General features: G+C 43.5%; 1 protein-coding gene across 1 annotated transcript in view; it reads left to right on the top strand.

The window, feature by feature from the left end:
* The window catches only part of L3MBTL2 (L3MBTL histone methyl-lysine binding protein 2), a 308,748-nt gene that overhangs the window by 37,612 nt on the left and 252,859 nt on the right, over nucleotides 1-18,277 (top strand). The window contains 1 exon segment of the mRNA XM_073572982.1: nucleotides 13,258-13,391. Coding sequence (XP_073429083.1) covers nucleotides 13,258-13,391 — 134 coding nt within the window.

Below are 18,277 nucleotides of genomic sequence, written 5' to 3'. Positions count from 1 at the left end.
ATCTTACAGATGTAGTGATGATTTTAACTCCATGGGTGTTTTCCAGAAACAGGCAGCAGTGGATGTTGCTGAGTGAAAATTGCAAACTGCCACTGTAGTGACCAGTACATTATGCCCAGCTCATGCTTCTGGAGACATGCACCCGGACATTAGGCGGGCTGTCATCACTACAGAAACGCTAAATATCTGGTGTCTATTTGCGGTTAAGACACACTGGAGCTCAGAATGGGAGGGGGGGTGGCATTTGGATTTGGGAATGCAGAATTTACTGAATTTCTTTTGAGCAGGGGTGGGCAATTAATTTTCCCAAGTGAACACATGAGAGAACCATGACTGTTGTGGAGGGCCGAATCAATAGCTTGAAATTAATTCTACTCAATATTAATTTATTAATATTAATTGTATCACTTAAGTTTGAGCAGAATTAAGTATGCTGACACCCCCTATATATCTTTAAACCCTCCCACAGCCCCTTATATACAGCATGTGCCTCACACAGCCTCTCCCATATGCGGCATGAGCCCCACACAGCCTCTCCCATATGCGGCATGAGCCCCACACAGCTTTCCCCATATGCGGTATGAACCTCACACAGCCTACTACATATGCGGTATGAGCCTCACACAGCCTCCCCATATACAGCATGAGCCTCACACAGCCTCCCCATATACAGCATGAGCCTCACACAGCCTCCCCATATACAGCATGAGCCCCACACAGCCTCCCCATATACGGCATGAGCCCCACACAGCCTCCCTATATACGGCATGAGCCTCACACAGCCTCCCCATGTACGGCATGAGCCCCTCACAGCCTCCCCATGTTTAGCATGAGCCCCTCACAGCCTCCCCATGTACAGCATGAGCCCCACACAGCCTCCCCATGTACAGCATGAGCCCCACACAGCCTCCCCATGTACAGCATGAGCCCCACACAGCCTCCCCATGTACAGCATGAGCCCCACACAGCCTCCCCATGTACATCATGAGCCCTACACAGTCTCCCCATGTACATCATGAGCCCCACACAGCCTCCCTATGTACAGCATGAACCCTGCAGTCTCTCCACATACGGAATGAAGCCCACACAGCCTCCCCATATACTGCATGAGCCCCACACAGCCTTATGTACAGCATGAGCCCTACAGTCTCTCCACATACTGAATGAGGCCCCACACAGCCTCCCATATACTGCATGAGGCCCCCATATCCTATCCATATACTGATTGAGGTCTACACAGCCTCCCCATATATTGCATTCCCATAGCCTCCCCATGTGCTGCACGTCACCCCCATAGCCTCCCCATGTGCTGCACGTCACCCCCTTAGCCTCCCCATGTGCTGCACGTCACCCCCATAGCCTCCCCATGTGCTGCACGTCACCCCCATAGCCTCCCCATGTGCTGCACGTCACCCCCATAGCCTCCCCATGTGCTGCACGTCACCCCCATAGCCTCCCCATGTGCTGCACGTCACCCCCATAGCCTCCCCATGTGCTGCACGTCACCCCCATAGCCTCCCCATGTGCTGCACGTCACCCCCATAGAATCCCCATGTGCTGCACGTCACCCCCATAGAATCCCCATGTGCTGCACGTCACCCCCATAGAATCCCAATGTGCTGCACGTCACCCCCATAGAATCCCAATGTGCTGCACGTCACCCCCATAGAATCCCAATGTGCTGCACGTCACCCCCATAGAATCCTAATGTGCTGCACGTCACCCCCATAGAATCCCAATGTGCTGCACGTCACCCCCATAGAATCCCAATGTGCTGCACGTCACCCCCATAGAATCCCAATGTGCTGCACGTCACCCCCATAGAATCCCCTTGTGCTGCACGTCACCCCCATAGAAACCCCATGTGCTGCACGTCACCCCCATAGAATCCCCATGTGCTGCACGTCACCCCCATAGAATCCCCATGTGCTGCACGTCACCCCCATAGAATCCCCATGTGCTGCACGTCACCCCCATAGAATCCCCATGTGCTGCACTTCACCCCCATAGAATCCCCAGGTGCTGCACGTCACCCCCATAGAACCCCATGTGCTGAACGTCACCCCATAGAATCCCCATGTGCTGCACGTCACCCCCATAGAATCCCCATGTGCTGCACGTCACCCCCATAGAATTCCCATGTTCACCCCCCATGAAAAAAAAAACACATACTCGTCTCGGTCCCGTTTCCAGGCGTTCTGCTTCTGCCTCTACCTCCGGCGCTGACTCTCCGGCGGTACATGGCTGACGCGATGACATGCTGACTGCAGGAGACAGGGAGCGGGCAGGAGACTGCAAGCGGGCATGGTGCAGGCCTGACTTTTCCAGAGCCTTTGTGCTACCAGTAACGTGGAAGTCCCCTATATTTTCATTAACACATGACGGACCTGAGTGACTACTTGCTTTTTTTGTGGACTTAGTTGAAGATTTTATTGGGAACATTTTACATAACATCTGGGATCCTGTTTAGCTTTACGTTGAGCTCTTACATTGGGGTTTCCATCTAAATCTTTAAGTGACATGATTAAAATGAAACCCCCGAGGACCATTTACTATAATGAGGCAGCAGAGCCTCTGTTCAGTGGTGTCATTCTTTTCAGAAGTCCACAAAACTCTGGTCGACCTCACTTTTAAGCTCTTCTAAAAAGACGGACACTCCCGGGTCATGTCAGACGGTGACCACAGTGACTACATCTGCCTCGTTATAGGGAATCTTCCGCCAGATGTTCCAACTGAATCATGTATTTCAGAGATTTACACAGAATCCCCGATGTAAGTGATCAGCACAGAGCGCAGGATAAACGTGTGCCGAGCCTTACTGCAATCTTTGGGAGGCAGAATTGAAAAATAAACAGGTGAAGAATTGGTTTTATTTATTTTACGCCATTCCTTATGTGGTATAAGTGATTAGGTTCTTCGGTTCGGTGCGATTACAGCGATACCAGATTCATATCGGGTTTTTAGGTTTGCCTGCTGTCACACACTAAAAGATGCTTATTATTGCAAATACTAGTTTTTGCATCCCCCTTATTTTGAGAGCTATAATTTTTCCATATTTCAGCTGACAGTCATGTGATGACTTGTTTTTTTGCGGGACTAGTTGATATTTTTATTGGTACCATTTTTAAACGCATGGCCTTCTTTGATCTCTGTCTATTCTGATTTTTGGGAAGTAGAATGAACAAAAAACAGCAATTCAGGAATTTTTTTTTCTTTATACTGTTGTGCGTGCGGTAAAATTGATAATGCAGCTTTATTTTTCGGGTCAGTATGATGCCACATTTATATATATATATATATATATATATATATATATATATATATATATTTATGTTTTGGCGCTTTTACATAATTAAAACTATTTCATAGCAAAAATAATTTTTGCATCACTTTATTTTGAGAGCTATAACTTTTTTATTTTTCTGCTGATGGAGCTGTATGGTGGCTCGTTATTTAAGGGGCAAGATTACATTTTCAGCGGTACCATTTTTATTTACATTCGTATTTTTAATTGTGTTTTATTGCACTTTTTGTTCCGCTCTATGATATAGCATTTTTTTTGCCTTTTTTATTTAAATTGTTTATTTTTTTAAGGTGTTCACTGAAGGGGGTTAACTAGTGAGACAGTTTTATAGAGCGGGTCGTTATGGACGTGGTGATGCTAAATATGTGTTCTTTTGTTTTTTTTACATAAATATTATTCCAATAAATACACTTACCGTATTTTTCGGACTATAAGACACACCTAGGTTTTTGAGGCGGAAATTGGGGAAAAAATGAAGCAAAAAATGTGGTAAATTCTGTACTTTATCCCTTCAAGGACAGAAACTCCTTGCAGATGTTATGTTCTCCCGTCTTTGCGTGGGTTTCCTCCCACATTCCAAAGACATACTGATAGGGAATATAGATTGTGAGCCCCAATGGGGACAGTGCAGATAATGTTTGTAAAGCGCTGTGGAATTAATAGCGATATATAAATGAGTAAAATAAATACTTAATATCCCCTATCCTGATATGCATGGCTCCCTCATCACTATTCTGGTATGCATGGCCCCCTTACCCCTATCCTGGTAGGAATGGTCCCCCTCATCCTTATCCTGGCAAGAATGATCGCCCCCATCCTTATCCTTGTATGATTGGCCCCATCCTAGTCCTGGTATGCATGGTCCCATCCTTATCCTGTTATTATTGGCCCCACCCCAGTCCTGGTATGCATGGTCCCATCCTTATCCTGGTATGAATGGCCCCATCCCAGTCCTGGTATGCATGGACCCATCCTTATCCTGTTTTCATTGACCCCATCCCAGTCCCGGTATGCATGGTCCCATCCTTATCCTGGTATGATTGGCCCCATCCTGGTCCTGGTATGCATGGCCCCATCCTTATCTTGGTACTAGCTGAAGAGCCCGGCGCTGCCCGGGCATAGTAACTAACTGTGGTTAGTTATAGCAAATTATAATTATCCTCCATCCCATAGTCCCATGCCCATATACCCATCATACATATACACCGTCCCATAGGCCCGTGCCCATATACCCATCATACATATCCTCCATCCCATAGTCGAGTGCCCATATACCCATCACACATCCTCCATCCCATAGTCCCATGCCCATATACCCATCATACATATTCTCCATCCCATAGTCCCATGCCCATATACCCATCATACATATCCTCCATCCCATAGTTCTGTGCCCATATACCCATCATACATATCCGCCATCCCATAGTCCCGTGCCCATATACCCGTCATGCATATCCTCCATCCCATAGTCGAGTGTCCATATACCCATCATACATATCCTCCATCCCATAGTCCCATGCCCATATACCCATCATACATATCCGCCATCTCATAGTCCCGTGCCCATATACCCATCATACATATCCTCCATCCCATAGTCCAGTGCCCATATACCCATCACACATCCTCCCTCCCATAGTCCCGTGTCCATATACCCATCATACATATCCTCCATCCCATAGTCCCGTGCCCGTATACCCATCATACATATCTGCCATCCCATAGTCCCATGCCCATATACATGTCCGCCATCCCATAGTCCCGTGCCCATATACCCGTCAAACATGCTCCATCCCATAGTCCAGTGCCCATATACCCCTCACACATCCTCCCTCCCATAGTCCCGTGCCCATATACCCATCATACATATCCTCCATCTCATAGTCCAGTGCTCATATACCCATCATACATATCCTCCATCCCATAGTCCCGTGCCCATATACCCATCATACATATCTGCCATCCCATAGTCCTGTACCCATATACCCGTCATACATATCCTCCATCCCATAGTCCCGTGCCCATATACATATCCTCCATCCCATAGTCCCGTGCCCATATACCTGTCATACATATCCTCCATCCCATAGTCCGGTGCCCAAATACTCATCACACATCCTCCAATCCATAGTCAACCATTATGACATCATAATGAGCGGCGGCAGGGCTTGCAACCTTTGATGACATCAGCGTCGCCATGGCAACCATTGTGACATCATAATGAGGGGCGGGGCTTGATACGCACACACTGCTTCCCCAGTATGCAAATAGGGGCATTGTGACATCACAATGAGGGGCGGGGCTTGACGCGCACACACTTTTTCCCCCAGTATGTAGATAGGGGCAAAATTGTTTGGTGAATTGGAACGCGCGGGGTTAAAATTTCACCTCACAACATAGCTTAGGACGCTCTCGGGGTCCAGACGTGTGACTGTGCCAAATTTTGTGGCTGTAGCTGCGACGGTGCGGATGCCTATCCCGGACATACAAACATACACACACACACAAACACACATACATACACACTTTGAGCTTTATATATTAGATGATTGGTCCCATCCTTATTCTGGTATGATTGGCCCCATCCCGTTCCTGGCATGCATGGGCCCTATCAGAAAAGATTTAAAAAAAACAAAACAATACACTTGCCTTCCTCCGCTCCCTCGCAGTGTCCTGTTCCATTGCCAGCAACTGCTTTTTGCTTGTAAGCAGCGCATGGCAGGGACTTCATGCGCTGCTCACAAGCAAAGCACAGCATACGGAATTCTCACCGGGACTGTTCATCGCAGAGAGCAGTGAGTATTCATTGCTCTTCAGTAGTGCGCAGTGTCAGCCGGAGCCTTCCTGCTGCTACCGGCGGGCACATGTGCCGATACTTAAGAGAAATGAATATTCATTTCTCTTAATTATTGGCACACACGACCGCCGGTAGCAGCCGGAAGGCTCCGGCTGACACTGCGCACTACTGAAGAGCAATGAATACTCACTGCTGTCTGCGATGAGTAGTCCCGGTGAGTATTTCGTATGCGGTGCTCTGCTTGTGAGCAGCGCATGACGTCCCTGCCTTGCGCTACTTACAAGCATTAAGCAGCTGCTGGCAACAGAGCAGGACACTGCGAGGGAGCAGAGGAAGGCAAGTGTAATGTTTTTTTTTTTCTTCTATCTTTTCTGATGTGGCCAATCATACCAGAATAAGGATAGCACCAATCATAACAGGATGCCAAAAAGAAATTAATATTCATTGCCCTCCATTCCCATGGACATAGAATGCAGTGAATATTCATTTCTCTTTAGCAGCGGGCACAGGAGTTAGCCGCAGCCGCCACCTCCTGCCTCTGTAACTCACTACTCCGCCAAAACCGCTTCCCCACCTCCCCACCACAGCCAGAGCCGGTTACATCCGGACAATAAGACGCAACCCCCATTTTCCTCCACATTTTGGGAGGAAAAATGTGCATGTTATAGTCCGAAAAATACGGTATTTTTCTTTTCTTTTTTTAATTTGGGGATTTTTAAAAAAATATTTTTACACTTGTTAATTTTATTTATTTTTTTTACATTGTCATCACTGTACAGTACCAGTTCGCTGATCTGATACTCTGCAATTCTTTTGCAGAGCATTAGATCATTGTTTGACAAGCAGGAAAGGAGGCATGTCACCGCCTGCTCTTAGCAGACCCTTCCCTGCAGGACCCATCTTGCAGCCGGGGGTCCCCATGGAGACCATCAGAACAATGCAATTGCATCAATGTTGCTGTCACTATTGAAACGCAGATCCCGCAGAGCAGTATATGTACGTCGCATGTCAGGAAGGGGTTAAAGGTTATTCCTATCTTAAGGGGAATATGTCAGCTGGTGTTTTGTTCTTTAATTTGAGAGCAGCATGATCTAGATGCAGAGAGTCTGATACCAAGGATGTGTCACTTTATTGGGCTGTGTGCTGTAGTTTCAATACAGTCAGTGTATTATCACTAGAGGACTACATGCCTCATGTGGGCCAGTCAGGATAATCTGTGCAACCCTGACCCCACCAATGATTAGCAACTTTCTGCCAATGGGGTGTGGGTGGGGTTATACACCGCTCAGAAGTCTTAGCTCTGCTACATCTACATCAGGCTAAACAAGGATGCTTTCAAAATTGCACCAAACGGTCCATTAAGTGATGTATTGCTGGAATCAGACTCTCTCTCTCTCTACATCATGTTGCTATCAAATTACAAAGCAAAAAACCTGCTTACAGGTTCCCTTTAATCCTTTCCTGACATATGACATAACTGTATGTCATATTTGGGGAGGGGTTCCCGCATATTGATAAACAGTTATGTCATGAGAATTTCCAGTTGGTACAGGAGGTTGACAACAACCATCGCTTTCATTGGCTGTTCAGTTTTGAACAGCCAGTGATGGCAATTTAAATGGTTTGACAAAAGTGCCCAAAATATTGATGTCCAGCGGTGGTCGGTGCTGTAACAGCAGCGATCATATGCAGGCACTATGGAACAGTGACATCAGTGCCTCCAGCACAGATTGCTGCAAATGTGACACCCCAGAGTCCGGTTGTCACAGTGACATCGCCTCCCTCTAAGAGGTAAAGTCATGCTTGGCGGCAGAAAGGGACCCCATGCCAGGCAGCATAGATTTATCACAATTTCCTGCTGCAGGTCAGAAAAGGGAGATGCCTTATAAATTCTGGCCAGCAGAGGGGGTTGGTGAGTCAGCTAGAAATCAGCTGAGGGAGTTGTCATGGAAACGAAACAGCTGTGAGCTGTGAGGAAAAATGGAAAGGACAGTTAAATGTGAGGACGTGAGGTAAAAGAGGTCTTTCTGGAAGATCCTGTCAGTTCACCTTTGAGTGCTAGGTTCATATTTGTTGCTTTAACGGTTTGGGAACCTAACCTTAGCACCATCTTGAGTTGTGCTCACGGTGTTCTTTCTAGCCGTACAGGTGAGTGAAACCATCACGAATAGAGGGTCGCAGCATAGTTATATACAGCAGAGACCCACACACAAAGCGCAGAAAGCTCCTAAATCCCCACTTGGCAAGGTGGATCCCCTGAATGCCGAGAACCCCCAACTTTGAGCAACTTTTCAAAATTTGGTCAGTAACTGACCATTGGAGCTTTAAATTTGCTGGTGTGTATATTCCCTAAAGGGACATCTGTGTGAATGAGTTTCTAATTCACTTCAAGAGAAGGCTTACATTCCAGCAATACCATTACAGTAAGAGGACAAGGTACAGAATAAAAATGTGCAAGCTGTTTGAGAGTACTTCAGGGTACACCTGCAGATTTGGGGTTTTACGAAGGGAGGGACACGCATATTGAACCACCTATATGCCCTCCATCTTCTTTGCAAGTGAGAAAATTGTGTGGGACTTGGTCCACCCACTGCTGGATAAGGATTATCCCCTCTAAGTGGAAAAATTCTACACCAGCATCCCACTCTTCGAGTCCCTCCCTGCCAGAGCTACTGCAATCTGTGTGTCCCTGCTTTCCTGATATTCTTGATCAAAATCTGTCCATTAGTGATTTGTGACTGGGATGGAGGTTCACTTTCCAACAAGACAATGTGACCCAAAACACTTGAGTGGTTTAACCCATTAGCGACCGACGATACACATTAAATCGTCGGCCGCTAAGTGTACTTATTCCCTGTCGGCGATTGGGAATAAGGCTGTAGCGCCTCCCAGGGTCGGAAGGTCTCCAGGGGGTAGCTGAGACCGTGGAAAACAAGATCAGGGATGGATTTTCCAGTCACCAATCGTGATTGTCGTTATTCCCACAAAAACAATGATTTCTCTATCTTCTGACATGATATACATGTCAGAGGAGAGAGAAATGATGCCCCTTGAGACCTCCTGGTACGTCCGCTATCCCCCGACCATCCTGATCCTTCCCGGCATCATCTTCCTAAAAAAATAAAATGGACGCAGTGCGCCTACCAAGATCTGCCTGCCAATACTCGACAACAATAGGAAATTTTTCCTATTAGCTCCATTTGATCACTGTGATAGACCCTATCACAGTGATCAAAAGAAAAAAAAGATAGTAACCACTATACATTTTTTCCCCCTCATTCTTTGCAGTTGGAGTTAGGGTTGTGTTAAGGTTAGAGTTAGGATTAGAATTGTTTGGTTTTTCTTTTTTTTTCTTTTTTCTACTTTTGAAAAAAAAATGATATGATGGCTTGTGTTGAGCACAAGTGCTCGCTACTCAAGATTGCATCGATTGCTCGGGTATGCACATGTTTTTTCTTGGGTGTCAAACAGCCGCAAAACATGTGGGGCAGGGACTAGGGCATGTCACTCCAGCACCCACGACATTTGGTGCATACTCAAGCACCTGATGCAAACTGGAGTAGCGAGCACTTGCGCTCAACACTAATGATGACATATTCAATATGACGACCTAATATTATCAAACTTTTTGTCGTACCTGTGGGTTCAAAATGCTCAATATATATTCCTGGATAAAATCCTTGTGTGGTGTGGTTTTCAAAAAAGAGTAACTTGTGGGGAAGGGGGTTCCACTGTTTAGGCACATCAGGGGCTCTCCAAATGCGACATGGCGTTCTATAATTATTCCAGCAAATTTTAAATTTCAAAAAGTCAAATGGCGCTCTTTCCCTTCTGAGCTCTGTCGTGCACCCAAACAATGGCTTTCCCCCACAAATAAGGTATTGGCGTGCTCAGGAGAAAACTACAAAACAAATTTTTGGTGTTCATTTTCTCCTATTACCATTGTGAAAATAAAAAAGTTTGGGTCTAAAGTAAATTTTTTGTAAAATTTTTTTTTAAATGTTCATTTTTTCTTCCACATTGCTTCAGTTCCTGTGGAGCACCTGAATGGTTAATAATCTTCTTGAATGTGGTTTTGAGCACCTTGAACGGTGCAGTTTTTAGAATGGTGTCACTTTTGGGTATTTTCTATCATATAGACCTCTCAAAGTGACTTCAAATGTGATGTGGTCCCTAAAAAAAAAATTGTTTTGGAAATTAAAATTTTGCTGTAAAAATTAGAAATTGCTGGTCAACTTTTAACCCTTATAACTTCCTAACAAAAAAAATTGTTTCAAAAATTGTGCTGATGTAAAATATACATGAGGGAAATGTTATTGATTACGGTTACTATTTTGTGACAGAATTTGTATGCCCTTAAATCAGAGTTAAGTTTGAAAATTGCAAAATTTTCCAAATTTTAGGCAAATTTCCATTTTTTTCACCAACGCAAGTCACATCGAAGAAATTTTACCACTATCATGAAGTGAAATATGCCGCAAAAACACAATTTCAGAATCAGTGGGATCCATTGAAGCGTTCCAGAATTCTAACTTCATAAAGTGACAGTGGTCACAATTGTAAAATTTGGCCTGGTCATTATTGTCAAAATTGGCTCTGTCATTAAGTGTTAAGGGGAAACATGTAAGGGTACATTCACATTGTCAGTAATCGGCAGCGCTTTTGAACGCAGGTGATTCCGCATGTGTCCATTGAACCGTGTGGAATCACCATGTCGAATACATTGGACGGGTGACATCTATCTTGCAGAGACTTGCGGCTCTGCAAGATAAATTGACATGCTGTGGTCTGGAAAGATGCTCCCCATGTCCGTCTCCGCGGGTGAGCTGCGGATGTCGGTGCACGCATAGTGGACATGGGTTTTCTTGAAATCCCCTCCACTATGCTGTAACATCTGGATGCTGCGGGTTGGACGCTGTGGATGTACGCAGCGTTCAACCCGCAGCATTTAATGATCATGGGAACGTACCCTAAGGCTGTGTGCACACGCTGCGGATTATGTGCGGATTCATCCGCGCGGATTTTGTAAAATCCGCAGGTGAAACCGCAGGTCAAAAGACCTGCGGTTTTACCTGCGGATTGCTCTGCGGTTTTGCCCTGCGGTTTTTCATCTCCTCAATAGAGGAGATGGCAAACCGCAGGAGAATCCGCAGAAAGAATTGACATGTCAATTCTTTCTGCGGATTGAAAACCGCAGATAATCCGCGCGGAAAATTCTGCACCGTCTGCACTGCGGTTTTGATTCCCATAGGGAATCATGGTACTGTACACCGCAGCAGAAACTGCTGCGGGTCCGCAGCGGCCAAAACCGCTGCGGAACCGCAGCAAAATCCGCAGCGTGTGCACACAGCCTAAATGTTTTGGAGTGGCCTAGTCAAAGCCCAGACCTTAATCATATTGAAAATCTGTGGTCAGACTTTTGAAGATTGCTGTTCACCAGAGGAAACCATTTAACTTGAAGGAGCTGGAGCAGTTTTGCCTTGAAGAATGGACAAAAATCCCAGATGCGGAAAGCAGCTCATAAAGACTAACCCAAAGCGACTTGCAGCTGTAAATGCTGCAAACGGAGGCTCTACAAAGTACTGACCTTGGGGGGGTAAAAAGTTATGCACACTGAAGTTTTCAGTTACTTAGTCCTATTTGTTGTTTGCTTATTGTGAATAGGAAGGAAACCAAACTGTTCATTTGTAGCATGTTCTTCATATGTACTTATGCAAACCCTGAAAAAAATTAAAATCCAGATTGTGAGTTAGGAAACCACAGAAAAATGCCAAGGGGGTTAATACTTTTGCAACTCGCTGTATTTCCCTGCTGTCTGGGATATTTGACCATAATATAATTTGACCCACAGATCATGGGTAGAAAAAGTACTGATGAAAAGGAGACCCCAGACTCTGTAAGATGCTTCTTCATTCTTATCAATATAGCTTTGCAGAAGCATTGAGAGGCCTTGAAACACCCTTAAAAAAAATACATTCGAATCTGGCTTCCTGAATTTAGCGATCCAGAAACAACCTATGTTCTTAATTAAAAAATGTGCCACATCCTGAACAACTTCAATGTTGTTCTTTACACAGCTTAAAAAGAAAGATTGTAAGCTCCTGTGGGCAGGGTTCCCATTCCTGCTGTATCTGTCTTACTTACTAAAGGGATATTCCCATCTCCAAAATCCTTGACCAATATGTGGTAGGTGTAATATTAGTATTAGCAAATGCCTCCAATTAAAAATGTAGTATAGCTCTTCACTTGTCACTTACCGCATGTGCAGGGCATTGCAGTTGCTTAGGTATCCATGGTTATGAGACGACTCACATAGTGACCGTTCTTAGTGGTCGTAATATGGTTACCTAAGCTACTGCAATGCCCTGAACATGGGGTAAGCAACATAATGAATCTGAACAATTATACTACATTTCTAGTATGAGGTAATTGGCTAGTATTAATATTACACCTACTACATATTGGCATAGGACCTTGGGGATGGCAATACCCATCTACGTTAAAAGGGTTTTCCTGCCTTTCATAACTGATGGTCTGTCTATATCATATCAGCAGGGTCCAACGATCATGTGAGTTCTATAGTCTTCTCTTTTCGTTTGCATTGAGTGGCACACGGATTTGGTCCTTCTTGCAGTGTACTGTTGTGGCATTGTGCCATTCAGTTGATTCCGTGAATAGGGAGATGCGGGTCTTAAGTTTTAGATTAGAACTCGGATAATAAAGCAAAAAGCAGGGATTTTTAAAGGGATATTCCAGTTAATGTATATTATCAACAATGCACTGTGATCCCAACCAATTAGCAGAGCAGTGACTTGTATGTCTTGCTCTCTCCTGGTTCTCTGCTGGCCACAAGACCATGGCCGGATGGAGTTGATTGGATTTGTTGGTCGCACTTGTGCCCTGTTCCTCCACATTAAGTCCACGGAGTGCAAGCTGTTCTCCGCTGACTTTTTGTAGTTTCAATTTCTTAAAGCAGCAGGGCGCCTGCACAACCAGCTTTCCCAACTCCAGATGGCCATGGTCTTTATGCACAGGTCACATTTTGGTATCTGCTATAAGTATTGTCACGGTTTGTGACATGTAATTTTAAAACGTAAAACAAAATGTAAAAATTTCAAAAACTTACTGCAATTTTTTTTCCTCTGAACCTCAGCTATCTGTGAAATGTGTGGAATAGTTGGCACACGTGATACCTTCTTCTCCAAAACAAAGAGATTCTGCAGCGCTTCCTGTTCACGCAGCTATTCGTCCAATTCTAAGAAAGCCAGTGTTCTTGCCCGGCTTCAGGTGGATGTTAATCTTTGTCATTGGTGACCCGGCATAAAGGAAGTATTCTCCTCCTTTTTGCTGCTCTGTTTCTGGTGCATGTATTGTGTATGTGATGTCTGCTAAGGCATGATCTGCTGTAGTCCTGGCTGTACAAAGATTGGGCTTTTAAAGACTAATTCTTCTAGTAGTAGCTTTATGCATGCACCCATTGTCTAGAAAAAGCTTGGAGGCACTCACGTTTTTACTCCCAAACACTGTGTAGATGCATATGTAGTATAGGTGTGGTAATATACTCACTGATTGCTGTCTTCTCCAGTTTCCAGTGCTTCCTGAACATTGTGTAGATGCATACAGTTGTGGCCAAAAGTATTGACACCCCTGCAATTCTGTCAGATAGTACTCAGTTTCTTCCTGAAAATGATTGCAAACACAAATTCTTTGGTATTATTATCTTCATTTAATTTGTCTTAAATGAAAAAACACAAAAAGAATTGTCCTAAAGCCAAATTGGATATAATTCCACACCAAACATAAAAAAGAGGGTGGACAAAAGTATTGGCACAGTTCGAAAAATCATGTGATGCTTCTCTAATTTGTGTAATTAACAGCACCTGTAACTTACCTGTGGCACCTAACAGGTGTTGGCAATAACTAAATTACACTTGCAGCCAGTTGACATGGATTAAAGTTGACTCAACCTCTGTCCTGTGTCCTTGTGTGTACCACATTGAGCATGGAGAAAAGAAAGAAGACCAAAGAACTGTCTGAGGACTTGAGAAACCAAATTGTGAGGAAGCATGAGCAATCTCAAGGCTACAAGTCCATCTCCAAAGACCTGAATGTTCCTGTGTCTACCGTTCGCAGTGTTATCAAGAAGTTTAAAGCCCATGGCACTGTGGCTAACCTCCCTAGATGTGGACGGAAAAGAAAAATTGACAAGAGATTTCAACGCAAGATTGTGCGGATGTTGGATATAGAACCTCGACTAACATCCAAACAAGTTCAAGCTGCCCTGCAGTCCTAGGGTACAACAGTGTCAACCCGTACTATCCGTCGGCGTCTGAATGAAAAGGGACTGTATGGTAGGAGACCCAGGAAGACCCCACTTCTTACCCCGAGACATAAAAAAGCCAGGCTGGAGTTTGCCAAAACTTACCTGAAAAAGCATAAAACGTTTTGGAAGAATGTTCTCTGGTCAGATGAGACAAAAGTAGAGCTTTTTGGGCAAAGGCATCAACATAGAGTTTACAGGAGAAAAAAAGAGGCATTCAAAGAAAAAAACACTATCCCTACAGTCAAACAAGGCGGAGGTTCCCTGATGTTTTGGGGTTGCTTTGCTGCCTCTGGACTGCTTGACCGTGTGCATGGCATTATGAAGTCTGAAGACTACCAACAAATTTTGCAGCACGGTGGATTTGATTTAAATCTAACTGATTTAAATCACGATTTAAATCACGATTTAAATCACTAGTCAGTAAGGCTTGATTTAAATCAGTGATTTAAATCAAAGTTTCTACCTAAAGTAGTTCTTGCTACTTTAACATGCAAGTAGATGAAGATTTTTAGAATCACTTTTTATATTACTTTTTTCTCCCCAGTTTAATGGGTTAATCATTCATATTTGGACACCACTGTTCTGTTGTACCTAGGAAGGAGAAAAATAATCCTGACCTTAATAACAATTTAAATAGATTTATTCAACTGAAACAATAACAACATTACAGCATAAGTTATTTGCTTAAACAAACATCCATGTTTGTTAACTAATTTGGCTAAACAAAATATATATATATTTTAAGAAACTTAGACTGTCAGCCCAGCCGACACATGAAAAACTTAAATACTACTGTCCCTGCTGTCCTCTGTAGCTCACTTGTCGTCATCTTCATCATCATCTTCTTCTTTGTTCCTATTCATAATCTGGAAAATAAAAACAAGCTTTCCTGCTTTATTGGGTCCCAACCGATTTCTCAATTTAGAATGAATGAGTCCAAAGGAAGAGAATATTCTTTCAACGCCTGCAGAAGAAGCTACTGCTGTTAAAAGTGAAATCATTACTTGAACAGTCTCTAAATCCAAGCGCTTAAGTGACTTCCACTAGTTTACTGGTGTGACCTTCCTTAAAATATCTTCAGCAAACATATATTTCTTGAATGGTTCCCCCTTAGCTCTGAAGTTTATTATAGTTGGCATTAAAGATGGATGATTGCTGGATACCCATGTCATAGCTAACTCCTCTTCCTCAGCACTTAGGTTTTGACCCTGATATTAGATATTGACAATATTTGCCAAAAAATGAGCTGGAGTCAGTGCTTGTCCCATTCGTTTGTTTACTGCTTGTAATTTAATTCTGTCCATGTGTAGTTCTGTTTTTAAGTGTTCACTCAGTTCCTTCCAAATTTCAACAGCATCCGCAATAAAACAGCTATTTTTCTGTATTTTGTTTAAAGCTTGAGAGATGGGTTTCAGGAAGCTCAGCATATGTTCAACATTTCTCTTAAGCCCAATGTTGAGGATTTTGGCCGTGACAGTGCCATCTATTTTATCTCGATTTTCTTCACAAAGTGTCATCAGAATAGGCCAGTTTTTGATATATTGCTCAAAACAGTCCACCACAGAGTTCCATCTAACATCTTGTGGGAGCGTTAGCTTGGTTCCACCCATCCTTTTCAGAGCTGCTGCAGCAAAATGATTATTACGGAAGTATTTAGCAATTTCAACAACATTAGCCTTTATTTCTGGATCTCTTAAGTCTTTGGCTAAGAGGTGCAGCAAATGAGCACTGCAACCATATGTTATTAGCAGCTTTGTATTCCCTCCCTGCTCTTCTAAATCTCTTCTCATCTTGGATACGTTTGCAGCATTGTCAGTGACCAAACTGCGTACTAGACATTTGAATTTTTGTTCACATGTCATTATAGCTTTTACTGCCACTTCTTGTAAGTATTCTGCTGTGTGTGCATTTCCTGACGTATCAGTTGTTTGTGCAAGGAAGACTTTACCTTCTTCTGTTGTTATACAAGCACATACAATAGGATCATTGTGGACATTACTCCACCCATCAATACTTAGGTTAACAATTTTACCCTCCAGAGCTGTTGCACATTGCTCCATTTCTCTGTCATACACTTGATCCAGCAGTTTCCCTGCAACATCAGCTCTGCTGGGTGGACTGTATCCTGGTCTCAGTGACTGAACCATATTAATGAAATGTGGGTTCTCAGTCAGACGGAAAGAAGAGTTCGTTGCATAAATAAACTGGGCAATTTTTTCATCAATCAACTCTTTTTCTAATCTGCTAGTTCTTATCACAAACCTATCTATGGTGGTTCCAGGAGGTAAAGGTTTTTTCTTCCTTTTGGGTGATGATGATATGTGGCTGTGGGTGTCTGATGATGATGCTGCTGCTGCTAATGAAGCACTATCCTGGATGGATAACTCTGAAACTGTAGAACAGGATGATGGTGATCTTGGAGGTGGATAGTTTCCAGAATCCATGAATTCCCCTAAACAAAAAAAGTCAATGCTGTTATTTTATTGTTTATACAATTTCTGCTTATTGTACACAACACATCACTGCCCCTGCCCCAAAAGGAATATTTGTTTTTCTTCATAACTGTACCAAATGACAGTAACATGCAGTAATAATAAGAAATATAATTTATCTCACACATGACAGTTCAGTCTTTAGAAATAGGATTCAATAAAAATGTTTACCAACCTGAAGATCCTGCCTGTTCAGAAGTGTTTCTTTGGTCATCTTCATCACCGCACTTCTCATGATGTTGCCTCATTCGCGCCACCAGGCCTTGCATCTCTTTGTTGCATCGTTTGCATTTTGCATGCATGCCTGCCTTACCGATAGGCGAAGGAGCTTCATTAAAATATTCCCAAACTGGGTCTCTTTTACGGCCTGCCGCCATTATAAGGAAAGAATGTAATAAACCTCAGATCGTACACACAAACAGATCCAGACTTGTCTGTCTGTGGCTATGCTGCAGTATTGTGCTCAAAGTTTCACTTTCATTTTCTTGTCTGCTTGCCCTTCCTCCTCACACTTAGATTCACATTCTTCTTGTGTTGTGCAGATCTATTCCACTCCAAACAATCAGAAACATATGGTCTAACTTCTTGGACTTGGCACTGAAGGGGTTGATTCTGTATTCATAGGTTTGTAGAACAATAGGATTAAGGTCTTTTTCTCAACTCTGTTCATGTTGTAACATTTTTGCCGTGAAGAAGAGGCTGGGACCTCTGCGGAGTCAAATTCAGTTTTGAGAACTGCGTAAGTAAAGCGAGCGTCTGTGATAATATAGGAGAGAAACTGCCCACTAATCCTACAGAAACCTCTGGAAGAGCATGGCATTGTAAATATTACACATATACAGCCTTTATTCTACTGAGTTAAACAACTCAGCTTTATCTCATGATGGAAGAACCTTTGGATGGTAAAATATTTTCCTCAAAAAGCAGTTTATTGAAAAAAATCCGATTTAAATAAAAAAAATCCGATTTAAATAAAAAAAAATCCGATTTTTTTTTTTTAAAAAAAAAAAAAAAAAAAACATTGATTTTTATCCACCCTGTTTTGCAGCATAATGTAGGGCCCAGTGTGAGAAAGCTGGGTCTCCCTCAGAGGTCATGGGTCTTCCAGCAGGACAATGACCCAAAACACACTTCAAAAAGCACTAGAAAATGGTTTGAGAGAAAGCACTGGAGACTTCTAAGGTGGCCAGCAATGAGTCCAGACCTGAATCCCATAGAGCACCTGTGGAGAGATCTAAAAATGGCAGTTTGGAGAAAACACCCTTCTAATATCAGGGACCTGGAGCAGTTTGCCAAAGAAGAATGGTCTAAAATTCCAGCAGAGCATTGTAAGAAACTCATTGATGGTTACCGGAAGC

Source organism: Dendrobates tinctorius, unplaced genomic scaffold (assembly GCF_039654945.1).
Source record: "Dendrobates tinctorius isolate UK_male_01 unplaced genomic scaffold, ASM3965494v1 ptg000033l, whole genome shotgun sequence".
Classification (NCBI taxonomy): Eukaryota; Metazoa; Chordata; class Amphibia; order Anura; family Dendrobatidae; genus Dendrobates; species Dendrobates tinctorius.
The sequence above is the reverse complement of the archived record's forward strand: the minus strand, read 5'-3'. Positions and strand labels throughout refer to the sequence as shown.